This window comes from Pteropus medius, unplaced genomic scaffold (assembly GCF_902729225.1).
Source record: "Pteropus medius unplaced genomic scaffold, Ma_sr-lr_union100, whole genome shotgun sequence".
NCBI classification, from domain to species: Eukaryota; Metazoa; Chordata; class Mammalia; order Chiroptera; family Pteropodidae; genus Pteropus; species Pteropus medius.
Window position 1 is genome coordinate 2,258,335 of NW_024342469.1, and position 17,665 is coordinate 2,275,999.

The 17,665-nt window shown below is 61.9% G+C and overlaps 2 protein-coding genes across 2 annotated transcripts in view; one reads left to right on the forward strand and one right to left on the reverse strand.

Annotated features, from left to right (window-relative positions):
* Positions 1-13,349, forward strand: part of CERK (ceramide kinase) — a 28,175-nt gene extending 14,826 nt beyond the window's left edge. Inside the window, exons 7-14 of the mRNA XM_039863006.1 lie at positions 3,513-3,588; positions 3,908-4,118; positions 4,969-5,121; positions 5,923-6,028; positions 7,386-7,462; positions 8,163-8,368; positions 9,140-9,345; positions 11,093-13,349. Coding sequence (XP_039718940.1) covers positions 3,513-3,588; positions 3,908-4,118; positions 4,969-5,121; positions 5,923-6,028; positions 7,386-7,462; positions 8,163-8,368; positions 9,140-9,345; positions 11,093-11,159 — 1,102 coding nt within the window. The 3' untranslated portion in view covers positions 11,160-13,349. The remainder of the gene's footprint in view (positions 1-3,512; positions 3,589-3,907; positions 4,119-4,968; positions 5,122-5,922; positions 6,029-7,385; positions 7,463-8,162; positions 8,369-9,139; positions 9,346-11,092) is intronic.
* A 1,764-nt stretch (positions 13,350-15,113) lies between these two features.
* The window catches only part of GRAMD4 (GRAM domain containing 4), a 70,185-nt gene continuing 67,633 nt past the window's right edge, over positions 15,114-17,665 (reverse strand). The window contains exon 19 of the mRNA XM_039863149.1: positions 15,114-17,498. Within this exon, the coding sequence (XP_039719083.1) occupies positions 17,394-17,498 (105 nt within the window). The 3' untranslated portion in view covers positions 15,114-17,393. The remainder of the gene's footprint in view (positions 17,499-17,665) is intronic.

The window sequence follows — 17,665 nt, forward strand, 5'->3', positions numbered from 1 at the left end:
GGGGCTCCTCCTTGTCAGCAGACGTCCCCCACGGGGGCCGCTCGCACTGGGACATCGTTCTTGGCTTTTCCTTCGCATTTACTCCTTTATTTCAATTGTGACTTTTACGCTCACATGATTATTGCTACTTTTTTGAGCACTGGTTAATGAGCAATTAAAGGGCCACGCAGGCCTGTCTGGAAGGAATCCCGTCCCCGTCCCCAACGCCCGCTCTCCGAGAGGTGCCGAGAGCCCAGCAGCTGGGGGTCGGTCTCCGTCTTCCCGGCGGGCGGTGGCGGCCGTGGGGGCTCACGAAGTCCTCGCGGGCCCCCCGGGCACAGGGAGTAAGGGCGCTGGGAGAGCGGCAGGTTCGTGGCCCGGACCTGGAGGAGCAGGGAGTCGGGGGGCAGAGCGTCAAGCGGGGTGGGGGGCGGCTGGGCTGGCTCCACGCATCGCCGTCTTTCTAGGAAGCACCTAGTTCTTGGAGAACCTAGCGCTGAGCCGAGTGAAGGGCGAGGCCCGTGTCGTTGGTTCAGGGTTCTGCAAACCATTCGGTGGGGACGTGGTGTCTCAGCCCAGCCTGGCGTCTGGGCCGGGTGGCCGCGGGCGTGACTGCAGGGGCCACGGGCCAGGCGGGGGTAACCGAGCCATGGCTCATATCATTCACTTTAGCGCTCACAGCAGCTCTGTGAAGTCAGCGCCATAATTGTCCCATGTCATGGAGGAAGATGCATGGCACGGGGGTGAGGTCACAGGTCACCCAGAAGGGCGTGGACAGAGCCCGCCCACCGCTGTCAGGGGACGTCTTCTCCTGTTGACTCTCCTGTTATCTGTCAAATACGTGTACCCTTGGCTGGTTTTGCAACTTTTTTCCAAGATCGGCTTTCTTCTTTTACGTTTGAATGTGCTATGCTCTGGACAACCTGAATTTTATCTTTCTGTATTTCGATCTATTTTTCCTTTATGCTTTTATCAGCTTTTGCTGATGGTGCACGCCCGAAGTCCCTCCAGTTACGTGCTCATTTCAAAGTTTAGCGAGTCTACAGGGAAACAATTCCGGTCATTGGTCCTGTCTGCTTTTACTGCTGACTGCGCCCCGTCTCTGGCCAGCATTTGTCTTACGTGATAGGCCCAGGGACCCTGGAAGGTGTGTGCATAGTGTGCGAAGCCCCCCTCTGAAGCCGGTGCCCCCTGAGCAAGCAGAACCCAGTTGAAGGGCCGGCTAGGTTTGCTGACGGGCACATGGACCCAGAGGCTGACTCTGGGGGGCCAGCTCTTGGGGGCCGGGACGGTGCAGTGCGTCCGCCCGTGCGCACAGGGGCCCTCGTGAACACAGACCACGGCCTGGCTTTCACCCGGCCGCACAGTGGCAGATGAGGACGCTTCGCAGCCACAGGCAGCCTCTCCCCACAGAGGAAGGTGGCACCGGCGGCTGCCTGCTGCCCGCCGTCCCGTGGAAAGGTGACGGCTCTGTGTGCTTAGGCGTGGAGCAAGCCCCACTGGGTCCCGCTGGGTCGGAAGTCTGCAGAGACTCGCATGTTTTGAATGGCGCGTCCTTTCATTTCCTCGTGGCCCAGAGCAGGGCGCGCGTGCGCGGGCGGGAGGGAGACTCGAGGTCGACGCGGGTGAGCGTGAGTGCAGGGGCTCAGGGCGGCACGGAGGCTGAGAGCACAGGGGGCACAGCACTGGGCCTGGCCCCGGGGACGAGCAACGAGAAATTGAGAGCAGCACGAGGTTCTGTGGGGAGCACGCCGTTCCAGACGGTGCTCCGGGAGCCTTGCGGGCGTGCCACTGACCTGAGGCCAGAAGGGTGGGGGACAGCGCCCCATATCCGGGGCAGGGTTTTCCAGGCAGAAGGAGTGGCAGCTGCAAAGCCTGGCAGGAGCCAGCACGGCCCTGGGAGGCACAGTCAGAGGTCAGGTGGCGTGAGCCAGGCAAGAGGCAGAGCAGAAGTGGCAGGTGCGCGGGTGGTGGCGGTGGCCCCGCAAGGAACTCTGAGTAGGAAGCTGAGTTGATTCCCTTCCTTAAAAATCTGATTTTCCAAGCAAAATAATCCCTGGACGTATTAGAAACTAGTTTCCTTGCCGCAGTCACTGCAGAAGGGCCACAGAAAGGGGACGTGTCCCATGCAGGGCGCCGGAGTCAAGGGCCTTCGGGTCACGCACCATCCCTCTCCCTCAGTAGAAAGCGTTCGCGGCTGCTTCCTGTTGGGTGACAGCGGCCCCATCCGCCCGGCCTCTCGCTGTCCCAGCCACTCGGGGTGGGTCACCGGGAAGGTGAGGTGGCGTGCTCAGAGGTCCTTGCTTCTCCCCAGAACGGAGCCCTCACTGAAGCTCCTTCATGAGTCTTCCAAGCGCCTTTCAACATCCGCTCGACACAGAGCAGTTAAGAGTCTCGGCAGACCCAGTAGGGGACCTCAAGGGCACTGGGTCATAGGACGACGCAAAACGGAAACCGGACACTCGGCCCTCCACTGTCGCGCTCCCTGCCTCGACCACACGCGTCCCAGGTTAAGCGCGGGCGAGGCCGGCGCCTGGTCCGGTTTCGTTCTCAAGGATGGTTTGTGGGGACAGTACACAGTGCACCAGGCCCGGAAGGGGCCCCGTGGACCTTCTGGAGGGTTCCAGGGCCACGAGGGACCTGACCTTGGGGCGTGGCCCTTTGGGGGGTCTGCTCTCAGGAACGGTCACACTTGCTTTCCGGGCCCCCTGCTTGGAACCCACAGGCGAGGCTGTGGGAGGGCGTCTGAAACCGCAGTTTTCCTTTGATGCTGTTAATTACGCTGTGAGAATTAGTCACTCCTATAACTTGAAATGTTCACTTGAAAATTTTTACTTTTTGCCTTGTTTTTGGAATGAAGTGTCAAGGAAAAAAAAATGCATGAACACGTGTGAGCACCAGTGTGTGAGCTGCCGCCACAGCCACTTCAGCCCAGAGCCTTCCGCCTGGCCTCACACCGGACCCGGTTCTGGCCGCCGACAGGGTGCCGCACTGCAGCCCCGCTGCTGGGGACCGGGGACTTCCAGGCATCGTCCGACGTCACTTGTGACGAGAGACTTGCAGATCGTCCCAGGGTTGCGGGCGGAGGCCCTGACCCTCGCTGTGGCCGGAGTGTGTGCCTGTCGTCCCAGCTCGTCCCCAGCTGACTGGCCAGTGCGGCCTCGTGCATTCTAGATCTAGCCATTCACGGTTTATTCTTGGGAAACAGTGGGGTTTTCCAGCTCCTGAGCACGCCTGTTGCTCAGCCCAGTCCCAGACCTGCTGCGGTAGAATCCGGGGGACAGTGGGGAGGCTCAGGAGTCTGTTGTGGGGCGTCCCCCGGGCAGCCTCTGCCCACACAGGCTGGGAACAGCGCCCGGATTCTGACTCAGTCAGAAGTGAGACAGGCTTAGGAAGGAGCAGAAGCATCATGGCCCCGCCCTCGGGGTGCAGGTGTAGCTGGGTGCTCTGAGGTCACCCCCACCTTGCAGGCGCGGAGGTGGACGGGAGGAGGGGCGCCCGGGCTGCGTCAGACATGTGCTCGCTGTGTTCAGTGGGGCTCACACGGCTGTCCGCCAGGGGCGATGGCCGGGGCTCCGGGTCACCAAGCACATGCACAGAGAAGCCGGGGTGCGTTTCTGTGACGTGGGTGCAGCCCTCCGCGCGCTGTGACCGTCACAAGCCGTCCATCATGCACACACTTCCCCGCGGGAGACGCCTGCGAGCCAGTCCGTCCCTTTCGCCGTCCAGGGCCCCGGGGCCGCTGCCCGACTTCGTAGCAGCTGGGGGCGGGGACAGTGCAGAGCGCTGAGCTGTGTGCCGACCGCTGCTGCCGTGTCTCGGGGGCCTTCGCACCCCAAGACCGTCAGGGGCCAGCGGATATCACTGCAGGGTCAGTCCCGGCACTTCCGACGAGTCGGCCTCGGTGGTTCCAACATCCGTTCCGTAGGAAAATCGTCTTCACTCCTCCGCTTTGAGTCCGGGCCACGGAGGAGGAGGAGGGGCCTCCCAGCCACGTCACCGGCTCCTCCTCAGGCTCCGGGACCATCACCACGGCTCTGAGGACCTTCTCCCTCCCTTTTCAGGGTCGACGGACTGTGTGTGTTACTCCACGGTCGGCACGGACGACGCAGAGACGTCGGCTCTGCACATCATTGTGGGTGGGTCCCCGGCCGGCCTCTGCGGCCGGGACAGCTCCGTGCGCAGCGAGCGGCTCGTGGGCCTCACTGTCCTCGGGGCCCCGGCCGCCTGCGGCTTCCCTGCCGCCTTCCGTCCCGTCCCGTCTTCCCGCGGCCATCAGCGGGCTCTTCAAAAATGCAAGCCCTGCTCAGAGCCCATCCGACCTCGGGGTGCCTGGTACCTCGTGGCCGGGCTGGCTCCCCTTGGCGTCCCCACGCACTGGCCAAGCTGCCCCTGTCCGAGAGGTGTCTCAGCTCGCCCGGCGCCCGGCACGCTGCTCGCTCCCCAGTCGGAGCTCAGCCCGTCGTAGGGCCAGAGTCCCTCGCTGCCTGCCACGCCCTTTCCACGTCCTGTCTACTGTCCCTTGCGTGTCCTCTGTAATGACCGTCCCTGAGACCAGGAAACCACCTGTGCTACTGGCCACAGGATCAGAAAGGAGCGGCTGCCGATGGGCTCAGACGTGTCCAGGCCCCCTCCCCGCCCCTCGCCCCCGACGGTGCAGCTCGCACAGTGCCCGTCACGGAACGTGTGACCGCGCGGACTCCGCTCGTGGTCTTGTGTTCACAATGCCGCGTGCCCGCCTTCGTCGTCAAGCCCCCTCCTCTCCAGCAGTGACACCGAGGGAGCTTCATGGACGTGATCATGCTCCTTTCCCACAGAACAGCTTCCCACGCCCGTTCTGGAAATGTGTCACCTGTCAGTCACATGACTCGAGGACACCAGAGAGCAGACCCCAGCTCCCCTGCCTCGCATATTGCTGGGCACCGTGTGGGGACGGGGTGCGGGTGAGCAGAAAGGAAGCGGGCTCACCCCCGGGGCTTCTCTCCACAGGGGACTCGCTGGCCATGGACGTGTCCTCCGTGCATCACGGTGGCACGCTGCTGCGGTACTGGGTGTCCTTGCTGGGGTACGGCTTCTACGGGGACATCATCAGGGACAGTGAGAAGAAGCGGTGGATGGGTCTCATCAGATACGACTTTTCAGGTAAATCAGCGGTGCGCGGTGAACGGTGCGTTCATACAGCTCGTCTGACCGCACCTGCAGGGCGCCTGCGGGAGGCGAGCTCCCATCACAGAGGCTGCGGGCCGGGCGCTCTGTAGCTGCACAGTGGCCGTGAGCCTGGCAGGCCCCGGGCGCCCTGGGAGCCACCCCGCGGTGGCCCGGGGCGCCTCAGCCCCACTCCCCTGTGTCCTGCTGGGTAGCAGGCGCACGGATGCCAGGCCAGCTCGGTGTGGCTTTGCGTGTCGGGGTGCAGGCAGCACAGTGGATGGCGCAGTTTGCGCGAGGGGCTGGCAGGCCACGGTCCTTGTCTCGGTTCTTCCAAGATGCCAGGGTTGTCACAATGGCCTGGGATTCGATCCTGGGGTCATGGGGACACTGCCGCCAGTCTTGAAGGAGCAGAGAGATGGCCTGGTGGCTCTGCCCTAAAATGGGCCTCAGAGTCATGCGGACATCGGAGGCTTCACAGGTGCCAGCCCCGCAGAGACCCACAGGCAGAGTCACGTCAGAGCATGCTGGCCACATCGTCTAGGCCCTGAGGGGTCACCAGTGGCAACGACGGCCACTTTGCCAGCGTTGAAAGCCGCCCTGGTCTGTCATGCTGGGTCTGGGGTGCACTGGCGCTGCAGCCGGACATGCTGTCCCGCGTGGGGAGCCCCCCCCCCGGTCCGTGCCTTCCTCCGGCAGGCACGCTAATCTTAGCTCGCTCGGCTTCTGAAGCGGAGAATCTGGGTGTCGTGACGGGCAGTGACCCTGCGGCCCTTTCCCTTCGTCTCACTCTGCCAGGCTTGAAGACCTTTCTGTCCCATCACTGCTACGAAGGGACGGTGTCCTTCCTCCCAGCACAGCACACGGTGGGGTCTCCGAGGGACAGGAAGCCCTGCCGAGCAGGGTAAGCGTGTCGCCGCCGTGTTTGTCACTCGTGGCAGGTCGTGGGCGGGACGTCCCAGACGCGGGCCGGGGCGCAGACTGGACCTTGCGCCCAGAGCCAGCGCGGGGCAGCGCGGTGCTCTCCAGCTCACACGCACCCTGAGGAGAGGTCTCGCCACGCCTCTCCAGTGACGGTCCCCGTGCCACGGATGGGACATGAGGGGAGGCCCAGCGTGGCCACAGCGCCCCCTGGGGCAGGGCGCACATCACGCTGCCTGCCCCCCCCGGTGCGGGCTCTGAGGGTTGAAAAACACACAGGAAACGATAAAAGGCAAAACCACTTTGCCGATCGATAGCTGTGTGTGTGGATGCTGCAGGGGACCATGGCAACGGCATCACGGGACAGAACAGGTGTTTTCCACAAGAGATGCACATGGAGCCTCCCGTCCCCAAACCCAGCTGAGGCCCTGGCCCATTGCTCCAAGCTGGGCGCCTGCCCTGCAGTCAGGAAGGGCGAGCCCAGCAGCGAGCACCCGGGAGAGGGCCCGGGAGTCGGCCCGCGGGGAGGTCCGTGCCTGGTTCGGCCAGCACAGGCTCTCTGAGCACGTGGACACGTGAATGACCAGCAGCCACTGCTTTTTCGCTCAGTGCTTCCCGGACATCGTTGGCCATATGTGACCACTTTAAAGCAGAACCCGCAATAAATGTCAACATCAGTCGCGTGGCCCGGTGGCCCGGTGGCGACAGCGGGGCGTCTGCCCCTGCTCTGCGCTCTGCGGACGTGGACGGTGTGGGTTCCTGAAGGACTCACGCTTTTCCTCTGAGTCACACGCCAGCTTCCGCCCCCACCCTCACCCCTGGTCCTTCCTTCTTTAAGGGAAGAATTTGGGGCCGTAAAAGCAGACGTTAGATGCAGCCAGGATTCGAGTCACAGCACCACGAAACCCGAGGAGCTGATGTCGCCAGTGCAAACACGCGCCCCGTTTGGCAGCCGAGCCCGGCGGTGCCAAAGGCCGCAGACACCCCCTGGGCTGATGGCTGAGTCCCGGGGCAGCCGTCCCGAGTGACTCGCTGGTCACTGGCGGCACCAGTGAGAGCACAGGCCGACGTGGCCCGTGAAGGCGCCGCTGGAGTCTGGGCCTGTCTGGCCATCGCTCTCGAGCCGGCCCTCGGGTGCCAGGCCACGGCCCGAGCGGCGCCCTTTGCTTTTAGGGTTCGCGAATGACGTGTGTGATTTTTAAATGGAAATCTGATTTCGAGAGTTCAGGTTAACGTGGAAAAGAACGATTTCGGGGACGCCTTCGACGCTGAACGTTTTGGCGTGAGCAGGCGTCCGTGTGCGTGCCGCACGCTCAGGAGGCGGTGCCTTTCTCTTCCAGATGCTTCGTCTGCAGGCAGAGCAGGCAGCAGCTGGAGGAGGAGCAGAAGAAGTCGCTGTACGGCTTGGAGAACTCAGGTGACGTCTCCGAAACACCCCGTCCCAGCTGCGTGTCAGGACCCTCAGCAGGGGGACCCGCCTCCTCCCCCCGCCCCCGTCACCCCGCACGTCCGGCTGGGCTTTGGCCTCAGGCAGCCGCAAACGGCTGCCCCTGGCCAGGCTCGCGGGAAGAGTGGCCGCCGTGGAAGGCGCCTGTGTTTGCCGCTTCCACGCGTCACAGTCCCGGGCAGAACATTCTAGGGCAGCTCCGCGAAGCCTCCAGGCTTTGCCAGCCGCTCGGAAAGGAATGGGCACAGCTGTGTTCCAGAAAGTTTATTTCCGGACACTGAAATTTGAGTTTCATGTAATTTCCAGACGTTATAAAATATTTTCCTCGATTGTTTTTCAGTCGTTTTAAAATGTGAGTCGTTCTTAGCTCACAGGCCACACAATCGTTGTCAGGCCAGACTAGGTGACCCCAGTTCGAAATCGCTGTCCAGAAGTCCCTGTGGGAGAGAGGACGAGTGCCACGGCTCTGCCTTTCGGGGGGGGGACCCCGGCACAGCAGCCGGCCCCATTTCCGTGGTGACGTCCCTTGCGTTGATGATGGGGGGACTGTGTGAGCGTCTGGGCTGAATGCACGTCCCCACCACAGGGGAGCACGGACACTGCCCTGTCCCCTCCCGTCCCCGCCCGCCCTCACCTAACGTGCGGCCCGCGATGCTTCCTCCCGCTCCAGAGGAGATGGAGGAGTGGAAGGTCGTCTGCGGGAAGTTCCTGGCCATCAACGCCATGAACATGACCTGCGCTTGTTCCCGGAGCCCCGGGGGCCTCTCCCCGGCCGCCCACTTGGGAGACGGGTCCTTGGACCTCATCCTCATCCGGAAGTGCTCCCGGTTCAACTTTCTGAGGTTCCTCATCAGGCACACCAACCAGCACGACCAGGTGCGTGCCCTGCCCTCCGCGGCCGAGTCCGGGCCATTTCTCTGCGTCTCACCCGTTTTAAACTCAGTCACCGTCACTCCTTCTAACGTCTCGTTTGAAAATGTAAGGTCTTTGAGCACAGAAACTAGGAGGCAAGGATGGTTACGTATGCTTTCCTACATGTTTTCTTGTCGTTTCTCTTTCTGGTTCAAAACAGAATAGAAAAATACAGTGAAATTCTGCGTTGCCCGTGCAGGTGGCTGGCAGTAAACCTCTAGGCTCCCAGAAACGGGCGTGGGCAGCCGCTCCCCACAGAGTTCCCGCAGTCGCTGGCGGCCTGTAGCTGAGGCAGGGGAGACCCTGAGCCTCGTGATGGGGAGGGAATGGAACAGGTGGTCAGGCTCTGGGTGTGGTGAAATCTGTTTCAACTTAAGTTGCACTGAAGATCTAGTCCAGCAGTATTTTCAAGCGGCTTTGAAATAGTACTTGCGAAGAAGATAAAGCATTCTACAAGTCACTGCTAAGTGGCTACCGGATCCTCGGGGGTGAGCGGGGACGCCCAAAGTCCTCAGCGTTTTGCCTGGCACCTGCGAGGGCAGGTGCCGTTTCTCCCCATCTGCCGTCATCCAGGGAGCTGGGCAGAGCGGCTCAGAGCGCTGCCTGGGGGGCCGTGTCCTCGGGGGGGCCGGTGCAGTCGGGAAGAGCTGGTGGGCATGCGCCCGAGGGGGCGTGGCCATCCCTGCCCAGCACGGCTGTAACACCCACCCCCCTCCCCGCCCTCCCTCCCGCTAGTTCGACTTCACTTTCGTTGAAGTTTATCGCATCAAGAAATTCCAGTTTATACCGAAGCACCTGGAGGACGACGACGGGGAGCTCGGCAAGAGGGGGAAGCGGTTTGGGGAGATCTGCAGTCGCCACCCCTCCTGCTGCTGCCCTGTCTCCAGAAGCTCCTGGAACTGCGATGGGGAGATTCTGCACAGTTCTGCCATCGAGGTCAGGTGAGCGAAGGTGGCCCCGGGTCACAGCGTGCCGGGGTGTGCCCTCCGGTGCCCCCAGGGGCCTGCGAGCCCTGCACCCTGCAGCTCAGACCCTCCGCGACGGGCGTGCCCAAATGCCTGTGTCTCCACGTGCTGAATACCCGCCATCTAATTGTGGGAAGGTGCTGGGGTGCGGGCCACCTTCGCAGGCGTTCGAAGCCCCTCGATTTCGTCCCTCTCCTCTCCCGCACCCTGCTCCCCAGCACTGGCTTCGGTCTCCCGGCCCCGGCCATTTCCCTTCCAGCCGCACAGCGTGGCCTCCCTGGCCACCTCCTGAGTCCCGGGCTCACCGTGTCCGCCAGGAGCCGCTCCGGCCTCAGAGCCCAGGCTGCCGCCCTGCGGGCCATATGTCAGGGGTCCAGGCTGCTCCGCTGGCCGGGGGGGTGTGGGAGGCGGGTCCTCCCCAAACCTGCCGGGGCGCACTGTACTTGCTCTTAGAAATCTGTGACTGTGTTCCAGCTCGCACGTACTGGTGCGACGTGTGTCACGTGACCGGGTGACGTGTGAGTGCGTTTCGTTCCTCGTCAAAGACACGATGGAAGTTTTTTTAAAAAGGATATCAAATGAAGTGTGGGCATAAAAATTATACAAGATTGGGGGAGAAGCGTAAAGTTCTAGAAGCATCTGTACTGTGCTTGTGTCTTTACGGCCCTGGTCTACTTTGAACAGAGCACAGTGGACACTTGTTGATGACAACAGTGCAGATTACGTGACAGGTGGCAGGGAGCAGACTGTGGGAAGGAGGGGTGCTGGTGAGCCCTCCGGTGTTTGAGTTAGAGCACTTGGCGGGGGGTCTCTACGTCCTGTTTATAATTCTCCACTTTACGTGGCTTTTCAACCAACCAGCTGCTGGGTCCAGATGTACCTTCTCCCGTTAGAGTCCAGACAGAGCTAGCGAACCTCACCCAGTCCCCCGTCCGTGTGCGCCCCGTTCTCGTAGCCAGTGGGGCAGTGACTGCCCGGCTCACGTCTGCAGACGAGGGGCAGCCACCGGGCCACAGGAGCAGCCCCGAGGCTGGCCATACGCTCAGGGGTTTGGTGCCTATGCATTCGCTTTACAGGTGAAATGAAAGGAATCGGCATTAAGTGCCGGCTCATCCCTGTACTAGAGAAACAGGAAATTAAGCCAGGCATTCTTTTGTGACACGTGTCCCATGGGTCTGGATAAATGTTACCGTGCCTTGAACAGCGAGTCACTTAGTCACGGGTTCATCGCCCACCATCTCCGGGGACACTGCGATGCCATCAGTACCTTGGGACGGTGGCACTGCCCGCTGGGATGCTCGGCTCAGGTCCCAAAGCTGACTGTGGAAGACAGGGCTGCAGGGGACCCTGGCCCTCTCCTCGTCCCCTGGGCTCTTGGGCCCGCGTGTCCTTCATGGCCAACGCTGCCTGCACATCTCGTACACTAAGGGTGTCCTGCGTGCAGCGCTCCCGGGGCCTGCGAGCTGCACGCCAGTGAGACCGGGTAGGGCAGGCGGGCGCTGGACTAGAACCGGGCCTTCTGATCCGCGGTTTCTGCGCGGCTGAGTCGGCTGCCCTTTATACCACAGATCTCCCTGGAGTGTCAAGTCACCGTGCATCCTGACCTGTCATTGCGGGGGCTGGACCCAGAGTCAGCCTCCACGAGGCCCCATCTCTGCCCGTGACCAGCCGTGGGGCCGAGGCAGGGGCACGTGGGGTTTCAGTTGGCCCTTTGTCCCCGCAGGGTCCACTGCCAGCTGGTCCGGCTCTTCGCACGAGGCATCGAGGAAGCGGAGCAGCCGCGGAGCTGAGAGGCGCCCGGGATGCCGCCCCCGCCGTGCTCCGGAAGCATGAAGATGCTGCGGACCACTGACGTGGATGCTTCCGTTTCGGTTTAGAAATTTATTTTTGATAGTTAAATCTTGATTTTAGAAAAAATACCTTTTGTCAACCATTTCGTGGACGCAGGTGGCACCTGCAGTTCTCTGTGACTCCCGGGGCTGCGTTTCACACGACCTGTTTATTCTCAGCAGACGGCAGCCGTTGACGCGGGGGCGCGGGCGTCTTAGATTTCGACAGCGTGGACAGCGCGGACGTGAACGTGGCTGCTCCGCCGTGGCCGGGGGCAGCACGTCCGCGCCCGCCGTCCAGGTCACGGCCCCGGCCGTGCTGTCTGCCAGTCACTCCGCTCCGCTTCGCGAGACTCGCTCTGTAGCTATTTGTGGTCAGGTCGTGCGAAGTGGCGGATTCGCTCGTCCCTCATCTTCCCGTCTGAGCTCTGACTAGGGCGCTGTCTGGAGCCTTCCTGCTGTGTGACGACGACGCAGCACAGCCCGGCTTCAGGGAGCGCGGCGGAGCGGGCCGCGTCGCGGGTCACAACGGTTACTCCAGTCCCAGCTCTGCTCGTGTCACAGCCGGCTTCTGAGACGGCCCAGCTTCAGCTCGGGCATGGGCCGTGCGTAAAGCACTGGCGAGTGTTTTACTGTTTTAAAGTTAAAAACGGTGCTCGGCAGCCCCACTAAGTAGGTGACACAGCTGGGCTTTCTGAGGGCACAGAAAGCCACGCATGCAAGAGGTTCAGAAATTCGCTTGGCGAGTTCTTGAACGTCGAAGCCTGATTCTGGGGCTCCACGTTCCAGGGCTCGCTCTGGTGCAGCCCTGGAGTCTGCAGACACGGTCCAGATCTGTTCTCTCATCTCTACATTTGTCTGTCTATATTTACTGGAAGTCTTGTTCTTCTAAACCAGCACAGCAACTGGGTGTCTTCGCTGTTAGTGTTTTAGTTTGCTGTCCGCTGCAGGGCTGGCCGCAGCAGCTGGCCACCCTGAGGCCGCCCCCCGGCCCCCGCGTCCTGTCTGCACCGTGGCCTCGTGGCTTGTATTCAGCTCAGGTGTAGGGAAGGTGTGTCTAAAACAGCTTTATCCGCGGTAGAGGAAGATGCCGCTTAAGCTTTCGCTGAGAAGAGGGAACACTTGCCTGTGAAGGGGACAGTTCTGTCGGCTGTCAGTCAGGACTGGATCTCACCTTACGTAGGCTCAGTCGGTCATTTTGGCATGTGACAGACATCGCTTGTACCGACTCATTTCGAAGGACATGTGACATTGTTTCGTCGTTCAGTCGGACAGAAGGGCAGCGTTAGCTGGTTTTGAGTGGACCATGTACATTATGAAGGTGTCTCTGTAAGTTCAATGGTGTAACAAGTCTGCGTTTAAATGAGTAAACATACACTGGCCGCTTCTGTTCTTGATGCTTGCTCCGGGCTAGAAGGAAGCCGAGATGCAGGACCGGCAGCTTTGTGCAGGGCGGTGGCCACACCCACGGGCACGGCGCCCCTGAGAGGCGCTCCCCAGGGTCCCCCTAGGGGGACCCCGCCTCCGGGGCTGTGCTGTGCCCCAGGGACGCCCCAAAGAGTCTTCCACCCTTCCTGCCCCTGGTGAATGTCCCCAGCACGCCGGCCTGCCCCGAAACCACTGCTAGTTGTAGAACAGTCCAGCCCGGAGACGGAGCCTTTCCTGTTCGACAGGACACCCAGCCACACCACGTGCTCCCCGCACGGCTGTGGCGGTATTAACCGACCGCGCCGGCACTGAAAACGGCGAGCCGTGGAAGCCTGGGGCCGTGCGACTGTGTGAGCACCCCGAAGCCCCCGGGGGCCGGCAGCACGGGAGGGCCACACGCAGGCACCAGGCGGGCCAGCGCGACACCTGCATGTCGGACGTGGCTGGAGAGCGGAAGCCCGCTGAGAAGGGACCACCGGGCCGTGTCAGCGTCCTTCGTGGCTCAGTGGTGCAGACCCCTGTTTGGCTCCGGCCGCTTGCGGTCCGAGGTGAGGGTGGCTGGCGTCTTCCTGGGCTCTGCCCCCCGCTCGTCTGGGGGACCTGGGGAGTGTGTGGGCAGCAAGGGGAGCTTCGTTCCTTTTCTAGTCTTGCTGGTTTCAAGATTAGCAAGTGGCCTATTCTGATGTGTTTGAGAAAACAAAAATAAAGTTACTTTGGGCAGAATTTGGCTGTAAGTACCTGTGACGAAAACCCTGATTCGAGAACAAAATCGTTACTAATACTTGCATTTCCCTATGTTCCTGTCTGTCCCCACCCCGGGGCGACCCTTGCTGACCTGCAGCCAGAGCAATGGCTTCTGCCGGGAGAATAAAGACCGAAGTGCCCAGGGGCACCAAGGTGCCCTTTTTTGTTCCCTGGACCGTCTGGGAAAAGCCGAGACACTCGCTCAGTGCAGACACTTGACTCAGCGATGGGGTCACTTCCCGACACACGCATCACGAGCTGGAAATCCCCTAAGCTGGAAATGCAGTTAACACACCTGACCTCCCGACCTCACAGCCCAGCCCAGCCCACCCGAAACGCTCGGACACCCAGGTCAGCAAAGCCGGGCAGAGTCACCCGCTGCCACCACCCAGCATCACGGGGAGCACTGCACGCAGCCACTGGCCTGGGGAGCATCATAAAGTCAGAAATGGGAGCCCAACCATCGTGAGTCGGGGGCCGTCTGCCCTGCAGTGAAACACAGATTAAAATATGCAGGCCCGCAAAGGCACCAATCACACTGAAATGTGGTTCTCTAATAGTTAAGAAGCGACCAGGCACACATGTGCTTTGTCATTGTTACATTAAATAACGAATATATGTAAAACACGCAAATGGGGCCGCCAGTTGGTTGTGGAGCCCTCCGCGAGGCCGGGCGGGACCCGGCCACCCACGCCCTGGGCTCCTGGGCCACTCCTCCCCCTTTCCCTCCAGGGAGCGGGTGCCCCCAGCGCAAGGAGGGTCCGAGTCTGCTGCTGACGAGGGCCAAGTAGAGGGCCGGGCGCCTGGGCCGAGCTCATACAGACGGTCAGGGAAGAGCGGTGGGGGGCACGCCGCCAAGAGGGGCAGTGGGGAGTGGACGCTGTGGGGGTCGGGGGTCAGGAAGCTCATTCGGCTGGAAAATCACAGCTAGTGTTGCTGGGAGAGTCACCCGGAGACAGGACATGCAGCGCTCCCGAGACGATTCACTGTGCCCCGAGACCCCTGGTCACCGATACCCTGGACAGCACCCGACAGGCCTGTGCAGGCTGCACCCGAGGGTGGGGCTGGCCTGCCGGACCTGGGTCCCTGAGTGAGCAGCGACCCCACAGGCCTCTGCCTCCGGGGGCGTGGGCGCGGGGTGGGGTGCAGGATGCTGGGGCCCCCGCCTGTGCCCGGCACAGGTCGGATCTCGGTCCCCGCGGTTTCAGTGCTAGGCAGGTTCCTGTGTCTCCGTGTCCACTGTCAGTCTCCGGACCTGCTGAGCGACAAGTGCCACTGGGGACCTTTCCGCCTAGGAAGAAAACCTCCCCAAACCTCCCAAAACCTCCCATCCCTCAGCCTCAGACCTCAGCGGAGGGCAGCAAGCAGCTCTTGGTCCCAGAGACACCATGGCCCCCAAGGAAGGCACCTCTTGATCGGGGGGGTGGGGGGTGGTGGCCAGGACCTGCACCCGGAACTCAAGCCTCTGCTTCTGCCCTACCTCTGAGCGCCCCACACACCCTTGGGGTGATGGCACCGCTCCCCACCCAGGCAGGCCTGCTCTCTCTGCACCACTCCTGTCGCGGCCTCCTGTCTCCCTCTCTACCCCCACCGCCCACTCCCCTCCCCTTCGGCCTCACCCGGTGGCCCTGCTGCTGAAGCCCCCCACTGCCCCCCATCCCTGGCTGCTCCAGGGACCCTGGCCACCCGTGGGTCGGGGGGCGAGCCTGTCCCTCTCCAGCCGCCCACAACACACACGGGTCCTCGCCTTAGCACAAAACGTTTTAGGTTTATTTAAATAAAAATTATAATTTATACAAGACTTTTTCTTTAAACAAATAAGGTTTTTTTAAAAAAATGTTACCAGGGGATCTTTTTATCAGTTCTTTACACAGTACGATCCTTTCATTGAACAAAAGTCACACTGGTCGGGGCTATTTACAGATTCAAAATAGACTCGAACTTCAGACATAAAAAATTTAACATTCATTCTAGCTCAGCGATTAGTCTTGGAAACTCAACATCTGCCCAGATTTACAGTTTGGCAAAACCACAGGTCCTCGCCGGTGGGGAGCCCGGGCCCACGCAGCTCTGCGCTCCTCCTGGCAAAGCCCCGGGCAGCCAGACGGCCTGCCGGTGGCCCGCTGTGCCACTCGGGGACCCCGTCCTGCGGCCCGGCACCCCTCGGCGCGCCCTGGGCTGGAGCCCGGCGGCCGCTCCCCGGCACATGGTCAGTTTTCATCTCCCTTTCCCCTCAAAAGGGACTCGAACTGAACCGCCATCCCTCTGCACTCGGCGACAGGCCCCCATCGGCTGACCGAGGCACATGCTGACCCCACAGCGGCGAGGGGAAGGGGTTGGAGCAGCACCCATGGGGGTCCCCCCCGCAGCACGTCCCTGGGGGCAGTTCAGGGCCCACCCTGCCTTGCTTTGGATACAAAGAGGCGGGTCTCTCTGGGGTGTGTCCCCTGTGTGTCCCCGAGGCCTCTACGGGGCCGAGAGCCCGTCCACCTGCGTCGACTCCAAGGGCCAAAGTTTAGAGTGGGCGCTGCCTTCACCGAAAGGTCGACCCATAGAACCGCATGCGCCAATCCCGGTGGGACGGCCATGGGCCCCCCAGTTCCCTGGGGCGGGGCGGGGTGTGTGCTTCATCTGGCTGGTCAGCAGGGTTCCCCCGAAGCGGCCCCAGGCCCAGGAGGTGACCCTGCAGCCCCTCCACAAAGGGGTTACAAGAGCAATGCCATCGGCCTCTCACCTAAACCAACAAATTAGCATCAGAGCAAAGGTAGAAAGTACATCTGAAAAATGATACAAAAATAAGAAAAACAGCTTGCTCTCTGTAAAAAATAGAATCTTCTGTTTCTTCAAAAAACCCTCAATGACACCCGAAGGACTCAAGACAAGTCGAGAACCTGGGGTAACCACATGGGAAGGTGCAGAGCCCACCCCTGTCCTGACCCCCCTCGGCTTCCACGGCTGTTCCAGAATGGACCAACCCCGGCCACCTCCACAGGGGCCATGGCTTCCAGGTGACAGCTGGGGTGGGCAGGGACCGCCCCCTCCTAAGCCCACGCTGGCACAGGGTCAGGGGTACAGACTGCCTGGCCCCAAACCGCTGGGCTCCGCTCATGGTCACTCCCCAGAGCGTCCCCTCTGCACGGAGCGGCCCGCCATGGGTCTGGGAGGCTCCTGTCCACCTCCACCCCTGCCCGGAGCCCTCGCCCTCCCTCACCGACGCCGGTGGCTCAGCTCGGAGGCCGGAGCAGCCGCACTGCGGATGGGATTCGTCCGAGAGCCGCCGAAGCCCAGGTCTCCCGAGAGCCGGGAGAACTTTCCAGGCTTTCCAAAGAGCGAAATGTTAAAAAGATGTGCTTCCACCGATGTGCGCTGCGCACCTGTGTCACACACCGGTCACAGGCCTCCCGGCTGCTCATCGGGCCGACACGGCAGGAGGGCCAGGCCCAGGCCCGGGCACCAGGGCCCTCCCCCCACCACCCTCACTGTCCCCACGGAGCACACAGCACGAGCCGACGGCACGCTGAGGACACGCGGCCGGAGGTCCTGCCGAAGGACGGGCAGGACTAACTGGCCGCCCGTGCAGGCTGGCGAAGGGGCCTGGGTACCCCAAACAGCGACGTCCTTCGGCTATGGCTTTGGTGTGGAAGGGCTTCCAGCCTCAGAGAGCAGGCTGTGTGGCCGATGCCCGGGCTCCCTGCCCAGGCGGGGACAGGAGCAGCAGCTGTGCTTGGCGGCAGATGGGACAGCGTGTGTCCTACACGTCATCCTTCCCAGGGGCCTCCGAGGACCCTCTGCCCTGTGTCCACAGGTGTCCGTGAGTCGTGCCTCACCCACCAGGTGGGCTGGCACCGTCCGAGTGCCCCAACCCCTGCGTGAAGGGTCTGTAAACACAGGCTCAACACAATAGAAACCACAGATCGAGGAGAATTATTGCAAAAGATCATGAGGATGTCCAATTTCTTTTCCCACTACCAAATCATTAAACACAACAAAACAAAACCCGGCAGTGTCCTAGGAGAGATGACACTAGCTGTCACTGCCAGAAGCTGCCGCTGCCGTGATTTTCACATACTGGCTGAAAATGGTCTCGAAGGCCTCGTCTCTATGTACCATGGCACCGAACACCAGCGGCTGGCAAGAGGAAACACTGTCACTGAGCCACGGTGACAAGGCCACTGCCCCCAGGCCTTGGCGGGCCCTGGGCCGGGTCCAGGTGGAGCCACGTGGGGCCTGGGTACCCAGGGGAAAACCCCTTCCCACCCAGATGTTGGGCTTCAGAGAAACCAAGGCAAGAGGCC